This window comes from Acomys minous (assembly GCF_964271855.1).
Source record: "Acomys minous genome assembly, chromosome: 20".
NCBI lineage: Eukaryota > Metazoa > Chordata > Mammalia > Rodentia > Muridae > Acomys > Acomys minous.
In genome coordinates this window covers 26,142,446-26,165,294 of record NC_140502.1, presented here as the reverse complement: position 1 = coordinate 26,165,294, position 22,849 = coordinate 26,142,446, and the positions used below count along the sequence as shown (strand labels likewise).

Genomic DNA, 22,849 nt, shown 5'->3' with positions numbered 1-22,849 from the left:
CGCTGTGCAGTCGACGTGGTTTTATTACTGTCCAGCAGAGTGCAGAGGGGTTTGCAGCCGCCCCCAGGCAACCTCCGTGCAGATGGAGGCCTTGGGATAGGCACACCTCCGTAGGGACTCGCCTGGGGTGCCACTGCTCCAAAAGGGTGTGGGGCTTTGGGGATAAAGGGGAGTAAAGGACAGAGTCCTTCAAAAGGGGGTGTCACGGGCTGCAGAAGTGGGTACAGCCTGGGAATCTGTTGCATTGTTTCGACAAGCCACCCATAAGCCCCCACGATGCTGATGGAGAGGTGACTGTCCCACTAATAGTAGAGTTCCTGGTCCCACCAGCCTGGAGGACAGAGGAGAGACGAAACTCAGACTGAGGTGCACACGCAAGAACAAAGGCTGCAAACAAGTAGTGCTTTTAGAGGGTCAAAGGCTTAAAGTCATATGTCAAAGGGTCAGAGGTCAAGGAGCTGCTCTTAAGAACCATTCAGTCCCCCAACTCCCAGGGTGCCCCTCCCTGCCCCCCCCCCCCCAGCCTCCACACTCACTCCCTGGGCAACAGCGAACTCCAAGTTTCCTGATCTCATCATAGACAAAGATGAGGAGGCCGAAGGGCATGGGGACCAGCCACCACTGGAACCTGAAGGGCAGGTGAGGGATGACAGGGGCAAGGCTGTTGCCTGGGTCTGTATCCCACATCCCCCCACCATCCCTTTGCCAGCCCCTCACAGGCTCCTCACCGGATGGGCATGAAGTTGAAGATGTTGGGCATCCCTGGGCAGTAGCACAGGAAGCAGCCAATACAGACCTGGAACACAATGGCGATCACCAGGATCCTGTTCCTGTGGGGGGGAGGGGGTGCTCAGACTGGCAGGCCAGGCACTGAGATGGACCAGCCACCTGAGGTTGGGGGTGCTCAGACTGGCAGGCCAGGCACGGAGACAGACCAGCCACCTGAGGTTGGGGATCAGGAGGAACTTAGGGAGGTCCTAGACCTGTGACTCCCAAGATGGCAGTCCTCAGGAGCAGGAGCTAGCCCTTTTGGCCTCAGCCCATGATTAAGAAGGGCCCTGATAGCCGGGGCGGTGGTGATGGAAGCTTTTAATCCCAGCACTCAGGAGGCAGAGGCAGGTGGATCGCTGTGAGTTCGAGGCCAGCCTGGTCTACAAAGTGAGTCCAGGACAGCCAGGGATACACAGAGAGACCCTGTCTTGAAAAACAAAAACAAAAAAGAAGGGCCCTGATGTCCAGCTAAGACCATATTTCCGTATTTCCAAGGAGGTTTACACCCAGCTCATTACATTTGGTGCTGGCATTTGCTGTTTGGAAGCTGGCAGGATGTGAAATTGGGGGCTGGGGGGCAGGGGCTGGGCCAGTGGGGGGCACCTGAAGAACCCCTGCTGGAAAGCAGAGAGGCGGCGAGTCTTGCGGATGAGGACGTCAGCGATCTGGCACATCTCGATGCTGATGAAGAACACGGTGTAACAGGTGTACTGCTGGTACAGACGCTGACCAAATGTCTGCAGGCCAGGAGGGGACAGGGGCAGCCTGAGCCTGGGTGAAAGAGCCTCTGCCATCCCACTGGGTGCTGAGGTCCCTAAACTCCCTTCTCCCCCATCCCAGGCTGGGCTGCAGGATCCCAGCATCTAGAGGGGCTTGGGTAGCTCTGCCTGAACTGACAGCTGGGCCATGGGGGTTTTCCTAGGAGAGAGAGGACAACCAAGTGAGGAGCCTGGCAAGGGGAACTGGGGGATCTTCAGAGAAAGGTGACAGGGACCAAGGAGAAGCAGCAGAGATGCATGCACCACATGGGGACAACCGCTATATATGCTGTTCCTTCAGCGCCCAGTGTGTGTGTGTGTGTGTGTGTGTGTATGTATGTGTGTGTATGTGTGTGTGTGTGTGTGGTGTGTGTGTGTGTGTATGTATGTGTGTGTATGTGTGTGTGTGTGGTGTGTGTGTGTGTGTGTGTGTATGTGTGTGTGTGTGTGTGTGTGCGTGTATGTATGTGTGTGTGTGTGTGTGACTATGTAGCCTGGCTGGTCTAGAACTCAATTATACATAGACCAGGCTGGCCTGGAACTCACAGGTAACAGTGTAACTGAAACAGCAGACTGACAGGTGTCAGACTCCCTGGGAGGCCCCACTCCCAGAGTTTCTGACCACAGGCCTTGAGGTGGGGGCCTAAGAACTTGCATTTCTTTGTCTTGCTTTGCAGACCAGGCTGGCCTTGAACTCACAGAGATCCGCCTGAATTTGGCTGGGATAAGCTGGGGGAAGGGGATGCAGACAGGCCACACAGCTTGCAGGATCGATACAGTACAGTGAATCCAGGCTAGCCCCAGGCTCTGCTTTTTTTTTTTTTTTTAAGATTTACTTATTATTTATACAGTTTTCTGCCCAAATGTGTGCCTGCCCTCCACAAGAGGGCGCCAGATCTCATTACAAGTGGCCGCGAGCCACTCTGTGGTTGCTGGGACTTGAACTCAGGACCTTTGGAAGAACAGACAGTGTTCTTAACCTCCGAGCCACCTCTCCAGCCCCCAGACTCTGCATTCTTAACTGTGACAGTGGCTCTGGGGGATTTCCTGCTCTGTAACCCATTAATCTTCAAGACAAACTAAACACAGCTGGCCCCACTGCCCTTCAAGCCTTCAATGACATAGGTGCCACACACCAGAACTCTGTGAATGACATCACTTAGGAAAATGACTAAAAAGGACCAGTTGAGCCTGAGATAAAGTCATCTGTCAGTGCAGCAAGGGGCTCACCTCTACCGTGGAGCCAAGGACGGTGAGGGAAAGTCTCCCCAGCAACCACAGACCAACTCAGATACCTTACCGGGTAAGAGGGCGTGGCAAGGGATGGCAGGCAGAGCTCACCCACTCCTGGCCGTAGCTGTCTTGAAGATCTTGTAGGTGGTGATCTTCCCACTGTGGCCGCAGCCCGACACACAGCAGAGGAAACCAGCCCTCCTGAGCCATGGCTGTGAAGTAGTCAGCAAAACCCGCAAATGACTGGATGGCGCCTGGGGGAGGGCCAGACACAGGAGTGTGGCAACAGAGACGGAGGCAGACACACAAAAACCAGGCACGCACACAGAGCAGGGACACGGGCAGAGGGAAAGACCAAGCCCCAGAGCTGCAGCCAGGAAGCCCACAGCACGCGGGCAGTGCCTCGGGGGCCGTCTCGGGGGGCCCTGCCTCGGAGTCTCAGTCTCAGGGGTCCAGTCTCAAGAGCCTTGCCTCAGGGGCCCAGTCTCAGGGTCCCAGTCTCGGGGGGCCCTGCCTCGGGGGCCCAGATCGGGCCACAGGGCTCACCAATCTGGAAATAGGAATAAGCAGCCAGTGGTTCGTTGACCAGCCGGTCACGCCTGGGGTTCCGTGGACGCAGGTGCATGATGTCGCTCTCCGCCCTCTCATACGCCAGGGACACAGACGGGAACTAGGGCAGAAGGGAACAGGGCTGAGGGTCGTCTGGGCCACCAACTCCGTTCACTCTGAAGCCAACCAACACACACACACACACACATACACACACACACCATACACATACACACACCACACACACATACACCATACCACACACACACACACACACACACACATACACACACACACCATACACACACACACATATACACACACACACACACACACCATACACACACATACACATATACACACACACATACACACACACACACACACACACACACACACACACACACACACACACACACACGGTAATAAAACAGGAGGAAGGCCCTGCAGTGGCCACTTGGCTGGTGTGCAGGTTGCATGTCAGGGTCACAGGTGCCCTAGCGTCCACTTCCATATGAGTGTCTGCCTTTGGTTTGTTTGTTTTGTTTAAGGCAGGGGTCTTGTGTAGCTGAGGCTGGCCTCAGTCTCACCCTGTAGCTGAGGCTGGCCCTGAACTGATCTTCCCACCTTTTCCTCCCAAGGCCTAGGATTACAGGCGTGCATCGGCACACTTGGCAGATGTCTGCTTTGCTCCCACTAGCTGGCGCTTTGCCTGGCTCCCCCCCCCCCCCCACAATCACTCCTGTCCTCTTCTCTTGTTCTGTTTCCCGCCTTCCTTTTCCCTCCCGCCTCCCTTGCCCCTCACCCACCCTTCTCTCTACAGGGCTTGCTGTGTAGCCTAGGCTGACCCTGAACTCACTATGTAGCCCAGGAGAACCTCAACCCCCATGGGCCTCCTCCCTCTGCTCCCCAAGTGCTAGGAGCTCAGGCATGTGCCCAAACACCTTGCGCCGTCTCTTTGATGCTGTCTTTTGAGTCATAGCCACTCTCTCTCTCTCTCCCGCCTTTGTCTCTCTCTCTCTCTCCCGCCTTTGTCTCTCTCTCTGTCTCTGTCTCTCTCTCTCTCCCGCCTTTGTCTCTCTCTCTGTCTCTGTCTCTCTCTCTCTCTCCCACCTTTGTCTCTGTCTCTCTATCTCTCTGTCTTTGTCTCTGTCTCTCTGTCTCTCTCGCCTCTGTCTCTCTGTCTCTCTCTCTCATGTGTGTGTGTGTCTGTGTGTACACGCGTGTGCTCTGTCCCCTCTTCACTCCTGTCCGTGATGTATAAAGGGAGAGTCCATGCTGGGATGGCCTGGGATGGCCGCAGAGTAGACTGGTGAGGTGCACCAGCCCTAGGGAACATAGTTGCCTGAGCTCAGATTCCAGCTGGGGCCCCTAAATTAGCTTATCTGTGCCTCAGTCACATGACCAGCAAGATGGGGAGAATCTCAAGAAAGCCTGTCCCCTGGGGCAGTGATGGGGACATTATGTAAATTAGTGTGGGCCTAGCCTAGGAACTAGGCCCTTTGCTGCCTTCGGGGCTGCCTTCCAAAGGGGGTCTGCTGTCTGTGTCTGCTGTCTATGTCTGCTGTCTATGTCTGCTGTCTGTGTCTGCTGTCTGTGTCTGCTGTCTGTGTCTACTGTCTGTGTCTGCTGTCTGTGTCTGCTGTCTGTGTCTACTGTCTGTGTCTGCTGTCGTCTGTGTCTGCTGTCTGTGTCTGCTGTCTATGTCTGCTGTCTGTGTCTGCTGTCTGTGTCTGCTATCTATGTCTGCTGTCGTCTGTGTCTGCTGTCTGTGTCTACTGTCTGTGTCTGCTGTCTGTGTCTGCTATCGTCTGTGTCTGCTGTCTGTGTCTGCTATCGTCTGTGTCTGCTGTCTGTGTCTGCTGTCTGTGTCTGCTGTTGTCTGTGTCTGCTGTCGTCTGTGTCTGGTGTCTTCTGTGTCTGCTGTCTGTGTCTGCTGTCTGTGTCTGCTGTCTGTGTCTGCTGTCATCTGTGTCTGCTGTCTGTGTCTGCTGTTGTCTGTGTCTGCTGTCTGTGTCTGCTGCTGTCTTTGTCTGCTGTCTGTGCCTGCTACCCCTTTGGAACTAGATTACTATGTTTGCAAACATCTCTATTTATCCTTTTTTTTTTCTTTTTTTTAAGGCAGGCTCTCACTATGTAGCCTAGGCTGGCCTCAAAGTTGATATCCTCCTGTCCCTACCTTTTTTTTTTGCATTATAATTTTTTTTATTAATTCACGCACCCAGCTGCCATCTGTTTGTCTCAGCGTCTCTGAATCCACAGTTCTCTCCCTGCCTACCTGCCTGCCTGTCAACCTCCATGTCTACCTATTTCTGGATGTCTGTTGATCTAAAAAATAATTGTAGTGCCAGGCGGTGGTGGCGCACGCCTGTAATCCCAGCACTCAGGAGGCAGAGGCAGGGGGATCGCTGTGAGTTCAGGGTTGGCCTGCTCTACAAAGTGAGTCCAGGACAATCAAGGCTACACAGAGAGACCCTGTCTCAAAAAACAAAACAAAAAAAAAAAAAACAAAAACAACAACAAAAAATTATAGTGACCCTGGGGTCGGTGGGGGGTGGGGTGAGGTGGGGGGGTGGGGGGGTGGGGTGCGGGGTGGGGTTGGGGTGGGGTGGGGGGGTGGGGGGGGTGGGGGGGGTGGGGTGGGGGTACATGCTGGCACCAGACTGGAAACTCACGATGTCTGTGCAGAGTTCTATGAAGAGAATAGTGATACAACCGAGGGGCAGGGGCACACTGACAGTGATGTAGATGAGGTAGGGTGTCAGTTCCGGAATGTTCTTGGTCAGCGTATAGGCGATAGATTTCTTCAGGTTGTCGAAGATCAGCCGGCCTGTCGGTGGGGAGGGAGGGGGCAGAGCAGGTACCTCAACCCCCCTTCCAAAACTGGCTTCCTCCTGAGCCCCTCATGGCCTGCTCCCCACCCCTCCACCCCGCCCTTCCCCAGCAGGGCACGGACCCTGTTCCACGCCCGTCACAATGGAAGCAAAGTTGTCATCCAGCAGGATCATGTCAGCAGCATTTTTGGCAGCGTCCGAGCCAGCGATGCCCATGGCTACGCCAATGTCTGCTTTCTTCAGGGCCGGGGAGTCATTTACACCATCCCCTGTCACGGCCACGATGGCACCCTGAGGGCAAGCAGGTCTGGTGAGCAGGCTGCCAGAGAGATGGTGGTGGTGGAGGCGGCAGCAGCAGCAATGGTGGCAGTGGCGGCAGTGGCGGCCGGCCTAGCCCACCCCGCCACCCTCCTCAGCAGGGCCTCACCAGTCGCTGACAGCTCTCCACAATCACCAGCTTCTGCTGGGGGCTGGTTCGAGCAAACACCATCTCGGGGTGGGTGCGCAGCGCCTCCACCAGCTCAGACGGGTCCATGTCTTTCAGCTGCATACCGTTGATCACGCAGGCCCGGGCGTCCCTGCAGCGGGTGGGGGGAGGGTCTCACTGGGGTGACGGTCGGTGTGGGGTCCAGGGGGGAACCACAGGGAAGGGCTGGCAGGCGCTTACTTCCGGTTAACCTGGTCTACAGGCACGCGGAGGCGAGCGGCAATGTCCTCCACTGTCTCGCTGCCTTCCGAGATGATGCCCACACTGGCTGCGATGGCCTTGGCTGTGATGGGATGGTCACCCGTCACCATGATCACCTGTGGAAAGGCCAGCATTACCCTTCACCCCTCCAGATCTCCCCGGTCCATATCTGCTGATACGATCATTATTTCCGCAAGCGTGACCTCAGCTAAAAGAGGCAACTGTCCCTCCCTGTCTTTATGCAGTTGGCATTCTAATGCAGGAAGATAAAAGGACAAGCGAACTGCATACATAGGACATCGAGAGGCAGAGATGAGCTTAGACCTCTCTGAGGAGGTGACATTATGAGCAGAGATCTAAAAATGATGGGCTAGAGAGATGGCTCAGAGGTTAAGAGCACTGTGTGTTCTTCCAAAAGTCCTGAGTTCGATTCCCAGCAACCACATGGTGGCTCACAGCCATCTATAGTGAGATCTGGCGCCCTCTTCTGGCCTGCAGGTGTATGACAGACAAAGCACTGTATACATACTAATAAATACATATTTAAAAAAAAAAAAAGAATACAGCATCCTAAAGACCGGGGGCCGGGGGTAGATAGAGGGCTGAGTGGCTCTTCCCAGGCAGTTGGTTGGAGTTCTCTGGACAAGATTGAGCAAGTAAGCCCAGAGGTGGCCAGTCAAGGTATTAACCACCCAGCCACCAACGCTGTTTTGGGGATGACCGTGTGACCCTATTGAGCAGGGCAGGCGGGAACTGTAAACTGCAGTTGCTGGGAGTGGAGGCAAGTTGTCATTTTTGCACACTCACGTTGGAGCACTGCTTGAGACTGAAGCCAGGAGAGACGGAAAAGGGAGCTTAAGACATGAAAAAGGGAGCTGGAGAGGTAGCTCAGGAGTCAAGAGGACCGTCTGCTCTACCAGAGGTCCTGAGTTCAATTCCCAACAACCACGTGGTGGCTCACAACCATCTGTGATGTGATATGGTGCCCAGGCAGAGCACTGTGTACATAATAATAAATAAATCTTAAAAGAAAAAAGAAAGAAAGACATGAAAAAGGGCAACTTCCTAGCTACACCGAGCCCCTGGATATAGCTTATACATGTAGCTTCCTTCCCCCAGAACTCCCATATCATGACGCAGTACGGTTTAACTCATGACAGTTACAGGCGGGTTTCAGTCATCCTTGCCCCCTCCCCTCCGCCGCCCCCCATACCCGGATGCCTGCCGTGCGGCATTTGAGCACAGCGTCAGGAACGGTGGCCCGAGGAGGGTCGATCATGGACACAAGTCCCGCAAAGCAGAGGCCACTGCTTGGAAAGTTCATGGCCTCTGCATCGAAGGCATAGCCTGGTGGGTAGTCCTTCTCGCTCAGGTAGAGCTGGCAGAAACCTGACCAGAAAAGGGGGGGGGGGGCGGTGAGTCTAGGCGGAGAGTGTACTAACAGGGCCGGAGGGGTCAGGAGGCTTGTGATAGAACCAGGTCCCTTGCACCCTCTGTGGACGCCAGATCCTGAATCCACCCTCACCCAGCAGACGAGGAGACTGAGGTTGAGAGCTAGGCACGGGCTGTAACCCCAGCGCTCGGGAGGGAATTGCAGGCCAATCCAGGAAGAAAACCTTTTCTTTCAAAGCTAAGGGAAAGGCAGAGTTGGACTGGGTCTGTGCCTTCCAGGGTTTCCAGAGGTTACAAAGTTCAAGGAGTGAAGACTAAACTTGGGGAAGGTCAAAGGTAATATAAAGGAGGGACATGGTGGCCCACCCCTTTAATCCCGCACCGGGGAGGCAGAAAGCAGGCGGGTCTCTGAGTTGGAAGCCAGCCTGGTCTACAGCGTGAGTTCTGGGACAGCCAGGGCTACGCAGTAAGACTGGCTCAAAGTTATCAGGATAAAAAGGTCAGGACTGACCCAGGGAAGGTAAGATCAAGGGTGAGCGCTGGGGCAGACCATCCCCTGGGCCAGAGGTGGGCGAGGCCAGGGCTCACAACCGTATAGTCTTGAATGGCTCCATCCGCAGGACCACACGAAAAACCACAGGAAAGCACAGTGGTCAGGTCCGGCCCAGGAAGTTTGGAAGGGTCTGTGCCCACCCCTGTTCACACAGCGCCCTGCCCATGCCCGGCCCTCACCAAGAACTCGTTCTCCCAGGCCTCCCAGGCTGAGGTAGGCAGTCTGGAAGGCCTCGCGCCACTGCTCGTCCAAGGGCAGCTCCTGGCCCTTGATGAGAATGGAGCTGCAGCGCTCCAGCACGCGCTCGGGGGCGCCCTTCATCACCAGCAGGTGCCGGGGGTCGCGCGGATCCTCGAGCGTGTGGATGGACAGCTGTTGGCACGGGGAGACGCATACAGCATTAGCTGCAAGGGGCTTGGCCGGGTCGGCGGGCGTGGCCGCGTTTGGGGGGCGTGGTTACAAGGGAGGCGGGGCCTAAGGGAGCAGGGTCCTGGCCACAGCAGAGCTCGCAAGTGGGCGTGGTCTACTCACACGTGGGGGGGGTTGTGGGCTGGATAGGGAATTGAGGTTCCTCCCCTCCCATTGTGGGCGTGGCCATTGTGGATTTTGGGGGGATGGATGAGGTAATTGAGGCTCCTCCCCTCCCGTTGTGGGCGTGGCCATTGTGGATTTTGGGGGGATGGATGGGGAATTGAGGCTCCTCCCCTCCCGTTGTGGGCGTGGCCATTGTGGATTTTGGGGGGGATGGATGGGGGAATTGAGGCTCCTCCCCTCTCATTGTGGGCGTGGCCATTGTGGATTTTGGGGATGGATAGGGGGAATTGAGGCTCCTCTCCTCCCATTGTGGGCATGGCCATTGTGGATTTGGGGGGATGGATGGGGGAATTGAGGCCCCTCCCTCCCATTGTGGGAGTGGCCATTGTGGATTTTGGGAGATGGATAGGGGGGTAATTGAGGCCCCGCCCCTCCCGTTGTGGGCGTGGCCATTGTGGATTTTGGGGGGATGGGGGTAATTGAGACCCCTCCCCTCCCGATGTGGGCGTGGCCATTGTGGATTTTGGGGGATGGATGGGGGAATTGAGGCCCCTCCCTCCCATTGTGGGCGTGGCCATTGTGGATTTTGGGGAAGGGGACCGGCTCAGAGCCCAGCGCACCTGGAACTTGTTGGTGGAGTTGAAGGGGATCTCACAAACTTTGGGGAAGCGGTCCCGGTAACCCATGGCGTTGCCCAGTGTCAGCTCCGAGAACTTAAGCAGCGCGGTCTCAGACGCATCTCCGATCACGATGCGCTGGGAAGCAGGGTCCGGTGTGAGGGTGGAGGCCTGTCGTCACCAGGCTCCAGACGTCACCCTCCGGGAGGGATCCCCAGGTCTCTCACCTTGGGCACCGGCACCGCATCCTGGCCGGACTTGAAGGCGGCGCGGTTGCACAGGGTGAGCACGCGGCACAGCGCCCGCCATGTCTCCGAGGACTGGTCGAACGTCTGCCCTGGAGACCAGACGTCTGGGCTAGGACTTGGTGGGAATGGATCTCCCGGACCAGAGCCAAGCCTTTCTTTTTTAAAATTTTTATTATTTCTTTATTATTTTTTGGTTTTTCAAGACAGGGTTTCTCTGTGTAGCCTTGGCTGTCCTGGACTCGCTTTGTAGACCAGGCTGGCCTCGAACTCACAGCGATCCTCCTGCCTCTGCCTCCTGAGTGCTGGGATTAAAGGTGTGCGCCCCCACCGCCCCCACCCCACCCCACCCCGGCGAGCCAAGCCTTTCTTGATGCGTTCAGTCCCCTCTCCAGTCATGGATAGTACCCCAAGACAGCTTTCTCCAAACACTATATAAGAGATCCTCCTGAAGACCAGATTCCCTTCACAGACCTGTCCCTCACAGGACCCAGGACCTGCTCCTCTCGCTAACGCGGAGCCTGCCTCAGGCTCCCCATCAGATGATCACCGGCTTCATTCGGGCCTTGTGCCTGTCCGTCCCACCCCCTCACCTGACTGGTCCTCCGTGGTGTCCGCCGTGTGGATGTGATTGTCGAACCACAGATGGGACACGGTCATGCGGTTCTGCGTGAGAGTTCCTGTCTTGTCTGAGCAGATGACGGACGTGGAACCCAGGGTCTCCACCGCTTCTAGGTTTTTGACCACGCAGTTTTTACTGGCCAGCCTCTTTGCTGTCAGTGACAGGCAGACCTGCGGACAGATGGGGGAGGGGAGGGGAGGAGGGAGGGGGAGGGGAGGGAAGAGGGAGGGGAGGGGGAGAGGATGGATGGAACACTGACATAGCCAGGCCCCGATACCGGCCCTTCCTTTTAGTGTACAGCCACCGCACTTTGCAAGATTCCTCCGGCAAAAAAACAAAACAAAACAGGCTTCTGAGCCGGGCATGGTGGCGCAGGCCTTTAATCCCAGCACTCGGGAGGCAGAGGCAGGAGGATCGCTGTGAGTTCGAGGCCAGCCTGGTCTACAAAGTGAGTCCAGGACAGCCAAGGCTACACAGAGAAACCCTGTCTTGAAAAACAAAACAAAAACAAAAAAACCAGGCTTCTTCTTCTTCCCTCCAAGCTGTTTTGCGGCCCATGTTTTTATTTCCTCGGTATTCCCAGATACTCTCTCTCTGAGATGACCCAGCTCACATCAACACAATGAAAAAAGGAATTTCCCAGCCTCCCTCCTGTGGGTCGGTCTTGAGCTTGGGCTGACTTATTTTCCTTATTTTTAATTTTTATTTTTATTTTATTGTCCTTATTTTCCTTGGTCCAGGACCCTATTTATTCTTCTCTGAGCCCTGGTGTATGACATGGAGAGCAGCTAGTTAATGTTTTGTTTGTTTATTTATATATATATATATATATATATATATTTTTTTTTTTTTTTTTTTTTTTTTTTGGTTTTCTGAGACAGGGTTTCTCTGTGTAGCCCTGGCTTCCTGGACTCGCTTTGTAGACCAGGCTGGCCTCGGACTCAGAGCGATCCACCTGCCTCTGCCTCCCGAGCGCTGGGATTAAAGGCGTGCCCACCACTGCCCAGCGGTAAATGTTTACTGAGTGGGTGGATAGACAGGAGGGTGATGAGGGGAAGTTTTGTGGGATGATCCAACATGCAGCTTTCTGCTCCCCTCGCTTCCTTCTACCCCCTCCCCTCCGCCCCAGCCCCCCAACCTACTCACTGTGACAGTAGCCAGCAGCCCCTCAGGCACATAGGCCACCACGATGGCCATAAAAAAGACCATGGCCCGAAGGAAGGTGTAGCCGATACACATGGCCACCACGAAGAACGTGGCGCCGAAGAGGATGGCCAGGCCAGCGATGATGTCCACGAAGTGCTCAATCTCAATTGCGATAGGCGTCTTCTCGTTTTCCACACCTGAGGCCAGCGACGCGATGCGCCCGATGATGGTGCGGTCGCCTGTACTCACCACCAGGCCCTGCGCCGTGCCTGCAGTTGCGACAAGAAAGTTCAGGGGTACGGTGGGCAGCATAAGACGGGTCCTCCGAGCTGGGCGTGGTGGCGCACGCCTTTAACCCCAGCACTTGGGAGGCAGAGGCAGGAGGATCACTGTGAGTTCGAGGCCAGCCTGGTCTACAAAGCGAGTCCAGGACAGCCAAGGCTACACAGAGAAACCCTGTCTCGATAAATAAATAAATAAAAGAAGGTGCTCTGTGCTGGGGAGACATGTGGCATGCATCACAGAAAACAAAATAAGGTGCTTTTGCAGGGGCGGGGGGTTGAGAAGGGGTCTCTCTGTATAACCCTGGCTGTCCTGGACTCGCTTTGTAGACCAGGCTGGCCTCGAACTCACAGCGACCCGCCTGCCTCTGCCTCCCGAGTGCTGGATTAAAGGTGTGCGCCACCGCCACCGCCACCACCCGGCCCAAAAAAGGGGCCTCTTAAGGGAAGTCGGGACAGGCTAGCGGCGTTGCACACAGACCCTCCAGACACATAGTGGAGAAGAAGGCGATGTTGCGGGTCTCCAGGGGGCTCTCGTGTGTGCACTCGGGCGAGCGGGTCTGCGGTTCAGACTCTCCAGTGAGTGAGGAGTTGTCCACCTTGCAGCCCTGGGCCGACAGGATGCGGATGTCTGCTGGGACACGGTCCCCGCCTTTCATCTCCACCAGATCGCCCACCACGAGCTGGTCCGCATTGATCTGGAACTTGTCCCCGTCTCGGATCACGGTGGCTTGCTGTGGGCAGGGGTAGGGGCGGCAGTAGAAGGTGCTTACTGTCGTGGGGGGGCACGGGGCGGGGCTAAAGATTGAGGGGGAGCCCTAGCAAGGGAGATGGACCAGGACGCCCCGCTCTTCCCCGCCCCCCCCCAGATGGCCTGAGGTGGTTTGGAGACGGAATCTGAAGGGGGGGGAGGGCGGGGGTTGGCAAGCTGGGGGACCCCACCTGGGGTACGAGGTTCTTGAAGCTGGCGATGATGTTTGTGCTCTTGAACTCCTGGTAGTAGCCGAAACAGCCAGTGACCACGACCACAGCAATGAGCGCCAGGGCCAGGTACAGCTGCAGGGTGAGACGCAGGCAAGCTTTATGCGTGGGAGCTGGGGAGGCCTTCGCCCCAAGGCCACGGCTCTGCTACAGAGACCCCTCCCCCTGGTGTTCTTGAGGTCACCCCCAGGGCTTCCTCAGTCCACCAGGAAGCCTCGTGTGCTCTTCCCGCAGCCGAAGCCCTTGCGCCCGTGTTGTACAAATGCCTTGTTCACTTTCCCGGTATCTAAAATGTCTTGTGTGAGCTCCCACATCCCCCTGTGGTCCTGGGTCCATGTTTCTTCATCTAGTCCTGACTCCCCTAAGCTGTGCATCTGCCATGTCTCCTCGTGTTTCTTTTTATTTTTGTTTTCTTTCTTTCTTTCTTTCTTTTTTGGATTTTTCAAGGCAGGGTTTCTCTGTGTAGCCTTGGCTGTCCTGGACTCGCTTTGTAGACCAGGCTGGCCTCGGACTCACAGCGATCCGCCTGCCTCTGCCTCCCGAGTGCTAGGATTAAAGGCGTGCGCCACGACCGCCCGGCTGTCTCCTCTGTGCCTCACGTTTCCGATTTTTCTCGTCCACATGCCGTCCCGTGCCCTGTGCTCACTAGTCCCTGCGTCATCTTGCCTCCAGTCCTGTGCCTGTACTGCAGACCTTAATGCCCAAAACGCCAAGTGTGAGTACCTCTGAGCACCAGCGCCATGTCACTGGACCGATGGCCTTCTGAGCCCTTTTCCAGTGTCACACATGTCACACCCCGTGTCCTCTGTCTGGCACTGACACAGATCCAGGTCCTCCATTTCCCTATCAGTGTTTTCACATCCACTGTCTGTGTCTCTGTGTGCTGTTCAGTGTTCCGTATGTCTCAGCCCCAGCCCCTATGTCCCCTGTTTCATGTCGTTAGTTTCTCCTACATCCATGATTCTTCTTCCTCTACTTCCTCTTCCTCCTCCCCCTCTTCCTCCTCCTCTTCCTGCCCCTCCTCCTCTTCTTCTATCCATACTTAAAATTTGTAGTTCTGTTTCTGTACCTCCAAGTGTCAGCAACAGCGTCCCCTGTGCCCCATTCCCCTCAGGTCTGTCCCACGGCCCAGTGCCCTCCATCTCCCGGATCCCTGTCCCAGGAACTGCATCTTAATGTTTCTGTGCCCTCACTACATCCCATTTAAGTCCTGGGCTCAGTGTCCTAGTTCTCCGGGGAGGAGGGGGGGTCTCCCTGTGCCCCGCGCCTGCCCTGCATCACCCCCCAACTCACGTTATCATCAGTGGTCAGGTCACCCTCGCTGGCCTGGATGGCAAAGGCAATGAGGCAGATAGCAGCTGCCACCCACATGAGGCACTGCAGACCACCTGCCAGCTGCCGCGCAAACTTCACGTACTCCGGCGTGCCCCGGGGTGGCCGGAGCGCGTTGGGCCCATCCCTCAGCAGCAGCTCGGCTGCCAGGCTCGCAGTCAGGCCCTGGGGGCGAACGGGCAGGTGTGGCCATGATGCAGGTCACAGCGTCTTCCCCTAACCCGTCTGCTTTAGTCTCCTTCCCCCTCTCCTGCCTCTCCCCTCCTCCTCCTCTCTTCTTTCTTCTCTCCTTTTTTCTTCCCTCTCCCTCCATCTCTCTCTCTCTCTCTCTCTCTCTCTCCATCTCTCCTTCCCTCTCTTCCACCTTCGTTTCTCTATATGTCTCTTCTCCTCCTCCTCCTACCCTCGTCATCCTCCTCCTCCTCTTCTTCTTCTCTCTCTCTCCCCTCTATTTCTCTCCCATTCTCTTCATCTCTTCCTTTCTCTCTCCCCATCCTTCTATCCTGCCCTTCTTCTCCCCCTACTATACCCACTCCCCCCACTATACCCACTCCCCCCACTATACCCACTCCCCCCACTATACCCACTCCCCCCACTATACCCACTCACCCCACTATACCCACTCCCCCCACTATACCCACTCACCCCACTATACCCACTCCCCCCACTATACCCACTCCCCCCACTATACCCACTCCCCCCACTATACCCACTCCCCCCACTATACCCACTCCCCCACTATACCCACTCCCCCACTATACCCACTCCCCCACTATACCCACTCCCCCACTATACCCACTCCCCCACTATACCCACTCCCCCACTATACCCACTCCCCCCACTATACCCACTCACCCCACTATACCCACTCCCCCACTATACCCACTCCCCCCACTATACCCACTCCCCCCCACTTTACCCACTCCCCCACTATACCCACTCCCCACACTATACCCACTCCCCCCACTATACTCACTCACCCCACTATACCCACTCCCCCACTATACCCACTCCCCCACTATACCCACTCCCCCACTATACCCACTCCCCCACTATACCCACTCCCCCACTATACCCACTCCCCCACTATACCCACTCCCCCCACTATACCCACTCACCCCACTATACCCACTCCCCCACTATACCCACTCCCCCACTATACCCACTCCCCCACTATACCCACTCCCCCACTATACCCACTCCCCCACTATACCCACTCCCCCACTATACCCACTCCCCCCACTATACTCACTCACCCCACTATACCCACTCCCCCACTATACCCACTCCCCCCACTATACCCACTCCCCCCACTATACCCACTCCCCCCACTATACCCACTCCCCCCACTATACCCACTCCCCCCACTATACCCACTCCCCCCACTATACCCACTCCCCCCACTATACCCACTCCCCCACTATACCCACTCCCCCACTATACCCACTCCCCCACTATACCCACTCCCCCACTATACCCACTCCCCCACTATACCCACTCCCCCCACTATACTCACTCACCCCACTATACCCACTCCCCCACTATACCCACTCCCCCACTATACCCACTCCCCCACTATACCCACTCCCCCACTATACCCACTCACCCCACTATACCCACTCCCCCCACTATACCCACTCCCCCCACTATACCCACTCCCCCCACTATACCCACTCCCCCACTATACCCACTCCCCCACTATACCCACTCCCCCACTATACCCACTCCCCCACTATACCCACTCCCCCACTATACCCACTCCCCCACTATACCCACTCCCCCCACTATACTCACTCCCCCCACTATACCCACTCCCCCACTATACCCACTCCCCCACTATACCCACTCCCCCCCACTATACCCACTCCCCCCCACTATACCCACTCCCCCACTATACCCACTCCCCCCACTATACCCACTCCCCCACTATACCCACTCCCCCCACTATACTCACTCACCCCACTATACCCACTCCCCCCCCACTATACCCACTCCCCCCACACTATGCCCACTCCCCCCCCACTGTACCCACTCCCCCCCCACTATACCCACTCCCCCCCCACTATACCCACTCCCCCCACACTATGCCCACTCCCCCCCCACTATACCCACTCCCCCCACTATACCCACTCCCCCCCACTATACCCACTCCCCCCACTATGCCCACTCCCCCCACTATACCCACTCCCCCCCACTATACTCACTCACCCCACTATACCCACTCCCCCCACTATACGCACTCCCCCCACTATACCCACTCCCCCCACTATACCCACTCCCCCCACTATACCCACTCCCCCCACTATACCCACTCCCCCCACTATACCCACTCCCCCCACTATACCCACTCCCCCCACTATACCCACTCCCCCCACTATACTCACTCACCCCACTATACCCACTCCCCCCACTATACCCACTCCCCCCACTATACCCACTCCCCCCACTATACCCACTCCCCCCACTATACCCACTCCCCCCACTATACCCACTCCCCCCACTATACTCACTCCCCCCACTATACCCACTCCCCCCACTATACCCACTCCCCCCACTATACTCACTCACCCCACTATACCCACTCCCCCCACTATACCCACTCCCCCCACTATACCCACTCCCCCCCACTATACCCACTCCCCCCACTATACCCACTCCCCCCCACTATACCCACTCCCCCCACTATGCCCACTCCCCCCACTATACCCACTCCCCCCACTATACTCACTCACCCCACTATACCCACTCCCCCCACTATACCCACTCCCCCCCACTATACCCACTCCCCCCACTATACCCACTCCCCCCCACTATACCCACTCCCCCCACTATACCCACTCCCCCCCACTATACCCACTCCCCCCACTATACCCACTCCCCCCACTATACCCACTCCCCCCACTATACCCACTCCCCCCCACTATACCCACTCCCCCCACTATACCCACTCCCCCCACTATACCCACTCCCCCCACTATACTCACTCACCCCACTATACCCACTCCCCCCACTATACCCACTCCCCCCACTATACCCACTCCCCCCACTATACCCACTCCCCCCACTATACCCACTCCCCCCACTATACCCACTCCCCCCACTATACTCACTCCCCCCACTATACCCACTCCCCCCACTATACCCACTCCCCCCACTATACCCACTCCCCCCACTATACCCACTCCCCCCACTATACCCACTCCCCCCACTATACCCACTCCCCCCACTATACCCACTCCCCCCACTATACCCACTCCCCCCACTATACCCACTCCCCCCACTATACTCACTCCCCCCACTATACCCACTCCCCACACTATACCCACTCCCCCCACTATACTCACTCACCCCACTATACCCACTCCCCCCACTATACCCACTCCCCCCACTATACCCACTCACCCCACTATACCCACTCCCCCCACTATACCCACTCACCCCACTATACCCACTCCCCCCACTATACCCACTCCCCCCACTATACCCACTCCCCCCACTATACCCACTCCCCCACTATACCCACTCCCCCCACTATGCCCACTCCCCCCACTATACCCACTCCCCCCACTATACCCACTCCCCCACTATACCCACTCCCCCCCACTATACCCACTCCCCCCACTATACCCACTCCCCCCACTATACCCACTCCCCCCACTATACCCACTCCCCCACTATACCCACTCCCCCCCACTATACCCACTCCCCCCACTATACCCACTCCCCCCACTATACCCACTCCCCCCACTATACCCACTCCCCCCACTATACCCACTCCCCCCACTATGCCCACTCCCCCCACTATACCCACTCCCCCCACTATACCCACTCCCCCCACTATGCCCACTCCCCCCCACTATACCCACTCCCCCCACTATACCCACTCCCCCCACTATACTCACTCCCCCCACTATACCCACTCCCCCCACTATACCCACTCCCCCCACTATACCCACTCCCCCCACTATACCCACTCCCCCCACTATACCCACTCCCCCCACTATACCCACTCCCCCCACTATACCCACTCCCCCCACTATACCCACTCCCCCCACTATACCCACTCCCCCCACTATACCCACTCACCCCACTATACTCACTCCCCCCACTATACCCACTCACCCCACTATACCCACTCCCCCCACTATACTCACTCACCCCACTATACCCACTCCCCCCACTATACCCACTCCCCCCACTATACCCACTCCCCCCACTATACCCACTCCCCCCACTATACCCACTCACCCCACTATACCCACTCCCCCCACTATACCCACTCCCCCCACTATACCCACTCCCCCCACTATACCCACTCCCCCACTATACCCACTCCCCCCACTATGCCCACTCCCCCCACTATACCCACTCCCCCCACTATACCCACTCCCCCACTATACCCACTCCCCCCCACTATACCCACTCCCCCCACTATACCCACTCCCCCCACTATACCCACTCCCCCCACTATACCCACTCCCCCACTATACCCACTCCCCCCCACTATACCCACTCCCCCCACTATACCCACTCCCCCCACTATACCCACTCCCCCCACTATACCCACTCCCCCCACTATACCCACTCCCCCCACTATGCCCACTCCCCCCACTATACCCACTCCCCCCACTATACCCACTCCCCCCACTATGCCCACTCCCCCCCACTATACCCACTCCCCCCACTATACCCACTCCCCCCACTATACCCACTCCCCCCACTATACCCACTCCCCCCCACTATACCCACTCCCCCCACTATGCCCACTCCCCCCACTATACCCACTCCCCCCACTATACCCACTCCCCACACTATACTCACTCCCCCCACTATACCCACTCCCCACACTATACCCACTCCCCCCACTATACCCACTCCCCACACTATACCCACTCCCCCCTACTATACCCACTCCCCCCACTATGCCCACTCCCCCCACTATACCCACTCCCCCCACTATACCCACTCCCCCCATTATACCCACTCCCCCCCACTATACCCACTCCCCCCACTATACCCACTCCCCCCACTATACCCACTCCCCCCACTATACCCACTCCCCCCACTATACCCACTCCCCCCACTATACCCACTCCCCCCACTATGCCCACTCCCCCCACTATACCCACTCCCCCCACTATACCCACTCCCCCCACTATACCCATTCCCCCCACTATACCCACTCCCCCCACTATACCCACTCCCCCCACTATGCCCACTCCCCCCACTATACCCACTCCCCCCACTATACCCACTCCCCCCACTATACCCACTCCCCCCCACTATACCCACTCCCCCCACTATACCCACTCCCCCCCCACTATACCCACTCCCCCCACTATACCCACTCCCCCACACTATACCCACTCCCCCCACTATACCCACTCCCCCCCCACTATACCCACTCCCCCCCCACTATACCCACTCCCCCCCACTATACCCACTCCCCACACTATACCCACTCCCCCCACTATGCCCACTCCCCCCACTATACCCACTCCCCCCACTATACCCACTCCCCCCACTATGCCCACTCCCCCCACTATACCCACTCCCCCCACTATACCCACTCCCCCCCACTATACCCACTCCCCACACTATACCCACTCCCCCCACTATACCCACTCCCCCCACTATACCCACTCCCCCCCCACTATACCCACTCCACACACTATACCCACTCCCCCCACTATACCCACTCCCCCCACTATACCCACTCCCCACACTATACCCACTCCCCCCCACTATACCCACTCCCCCCACTATACCCACTCCCCCCACTATACCCACTCCCCCCACTATACCCACTCCCCCCCACTATACCCACTCCCCCCCACTATACCCACTCCCCCCACTATACCCACTCCCCCCACTATACCCACTCCCCCCACTATACCCACTCCCCCCACTATACCCACTCCCCCCCACTATACCCACTCCCCCCCACTATACCCACTCCCCCCACTATACCCACTCCCCCCACTATACCCACTCCCCCCCACTATACCCACTCCCCACACTATACCCACTCCCCCCCACTATACCCACTCCCCCCCACTATACCCACTCCCCCCACTATACCCACTCCCCCCCCACTATACCCACTCCCCCCCACTATGCCCACTCCCCCCCACTATACCCACTCCCCCCCACTATACCCACTCCCCCCACTATACCCACTCCCCCCCCACTATACCCACTCCCCCCACTATACCCACTCCCCCCCACTATACCCACTCCCCCCCACTATGCCCACTCCCCCCCACTATGCCCACTCCCCCCACTATGCCCACTCGCATCTCACCTTGGTGGTGCTGGTCTGGTACTTCTGCTCCAGCTCAGACACTGACAGCTGGTGGTCGTTCTACGGGACGGTGCGGGACACTCATGGTGGTCAGCCTCTCCCAGCCCGACCCTGCCCACAGCCCGGCTCCCCGTGCCCCACCTCGGTCGTGCCCAGGCCCCCCGCCCGCCCCAATGCTCACGATCTCCATCTCCTTCTTCATGTTCTCCAGCTTCTCCTTCTTCTTGCCACCGCCGCCGCCCGCTTTCTTCTTGCTCATCTTGGCCGCCATGTCCCCACCAGGGCCAGACCCCAGTTCCACCGAGTACAATTCATAATTCTCCTGGGCACGGGATGGAGCAAAGTTGATGTCAGATGCCAATGGGACTTCTGCCTCCCCCCATGCCAAGCCTAAAAAATCCCCTCCAGGGCAGGGGGGGGGGTGGCGCCACTCACTGCCTTCCCCATGGTGCCTGGTGCTCTGTGCTCTTTGGTCCACAGAGCATCCTAGGGTCTGGACCAAGCTTGATATACCCAGGGCGGATGGGGGTGGGGCAGAGCCAGCTGATTGCAGCTGATTATGAGGCTCCTTGCCGGGTAACCTTCAGGCTTGGAAAGCTCAGACATTCTCTACTGGGCTGTTCCAAGCTGCCCAAACCCCATCGCCACCTGTCACTCAGATCAGGAACCCCTGGGTTATAACAGCCATATATCAGCAAGGAGAGGGACAGACATGGGGTGCTCGCTCCGTGCCCGGCAATGTGTTGAGAGTTTCACACATTCACTCATTTAACCTCTCCGGGGGCCCTGTGAGGTGAGGAGCACCCATCACAGGTGGGGAAACTGGGACACGGAGAGCTGAAGTCGCTCGCTCAAACTTAGTCTAGGACATGTGAGAGTCAGGACCAGGCTGATAACACGCCGCACGTCCTCTTGTGAGCCTTAAAGCGTGTACACGGTCACCTGTGTGACATCACATCTTTTCTCCCATTCCCACTGGGCAGAGACAGGAAACTGAGGCTTTGAGGAAGTTTGACAGGGTCCCACTGGCATGCTAAACCTCCAGCCACTCCCAACCATCCCCCGTCCCCCCCACCCCAATCTGCTCAGATGGAGGGGGTGGGGAAGAGAACACTACAGAAAGGCTGTATCTAAGGACCTTTGTCTGAGCTGAGTGCCAGGTGCCAGGAAGTCTAAGACACCCGGTCCATGATCGTAGGCAAGGGATCCCTTGGGGCAGCAAGTGAGGGGCTGGGCTGGGGAAGTGGTCGGACCTTTGGTATGATTTTGCAGTGGCCTCCCTTAGTGGGCACGTCTCCAAGGGTATGTGTAGGCAGGTGTAGCCGATAAGATAATCACCTTGGGTAACGCCCTCCCTGGGAGCAGGTCAAGAAGTGGACAGCCTAAGCTCCCCAACACCCACCTAGATGGAGAGCCCAACCCCCCACTCCGGGAGCCCCAAGGAGAGCCGGGCACAGTGTCAGCCACTGCAGTGAAATGCTGGGAACAACCTCTTTCCTCAGCTCACAAGCTTTTCCCGGCTAGATCTTCTGTAAGTGAGCTTCCTGGTCTCCATCCCTGGATCCCTCAATACGTGCTCTGTGCAGACGGGTCATCCATGCCTCAGGGCCTCGGCACTTTGGCACCATCTGTCTGGTTCCCTTTTCCAAAGATCTGGGTGGCAGTTTCTCAACTCAGTGCAAATGCCCGAGACAGGGTTTCCCTGTGTAGCCTTGGCTGTCCTGGACTTGCTTTGTAGACCAGGCTGGCCTCGAACTCACAGCAATCCCCCTGCCTCTGCCTCCCGAGTGCTGGGATTAAAGGCGTGCACCACCACTGCACGTATATACACATATACATGCACACACACACATCCAAGTCAATAGATTGATGGATGGAATATCAAGAGATTTCAAGTTTGTATTGACTGAATTATTATTATTATTATTATTATTATTATTATTATCATTATTACTACTACTACTTTGGTTTTTTGAGACAGGGTCTCTCTCTGTGTAGCCTTGGATGTC

General features: G+C 57.1%; 1 protein-coding gene across 2 annotated transcripts; it reads right to left on the bottom strand.

Annotated features, from left to right (window-relative positions):
* Positions 1–21: 21 nt before the first annotated feature.
* Positions 22–21,287, bottom strand: ATP4A (ATPase H+/K+ transporting subunit alpha; the record flags this gene model as incomplete). 2 transcript variants are annotated; one of them, XM_084770767.1, is made up of 22 exons in its annotated part: positions 22–331; positions 537–628; positions 729–830; positions 1,375–1,508; positions 2,871–3,016; positions 3,309–3,432; positions 5,987–6,141; positions 6,268–6,436; positions 6,573–6,723; positions 6,813–6,949; positions 8,047–8,222; positions 8,958–9,150; positions 9,933–10,067; positions 10,157–10,266; positions 10,768–10,966; positions 11,943–12,211; positions 12,705–12,957; positions 13,166–13,279; positions 14,498–14,701; positions 20,841–20,900; positions 21,022–21,162; positions 21,276–21,287. In XM_084770767.1, 22 exons carry the CDS (start codon positions 21,285–21,287, stop codon positions 303–305), a joined length of 3,105 nt encoding a protein of 1,034 aa, XP_084626893.1. In that variant the 3' UTR covers positions 22–302. The 2 variants fall into 2 exon arrangements, with proteins under 2 accessions (XP_084626893.1, XP_084626894.1); XM_084770768.1 differs by having other exon boundaries at positions 6,600–6,723.
* Between the last annotated feature and the right edge of the window lie 1,562 nt (positions 21,288–22,849).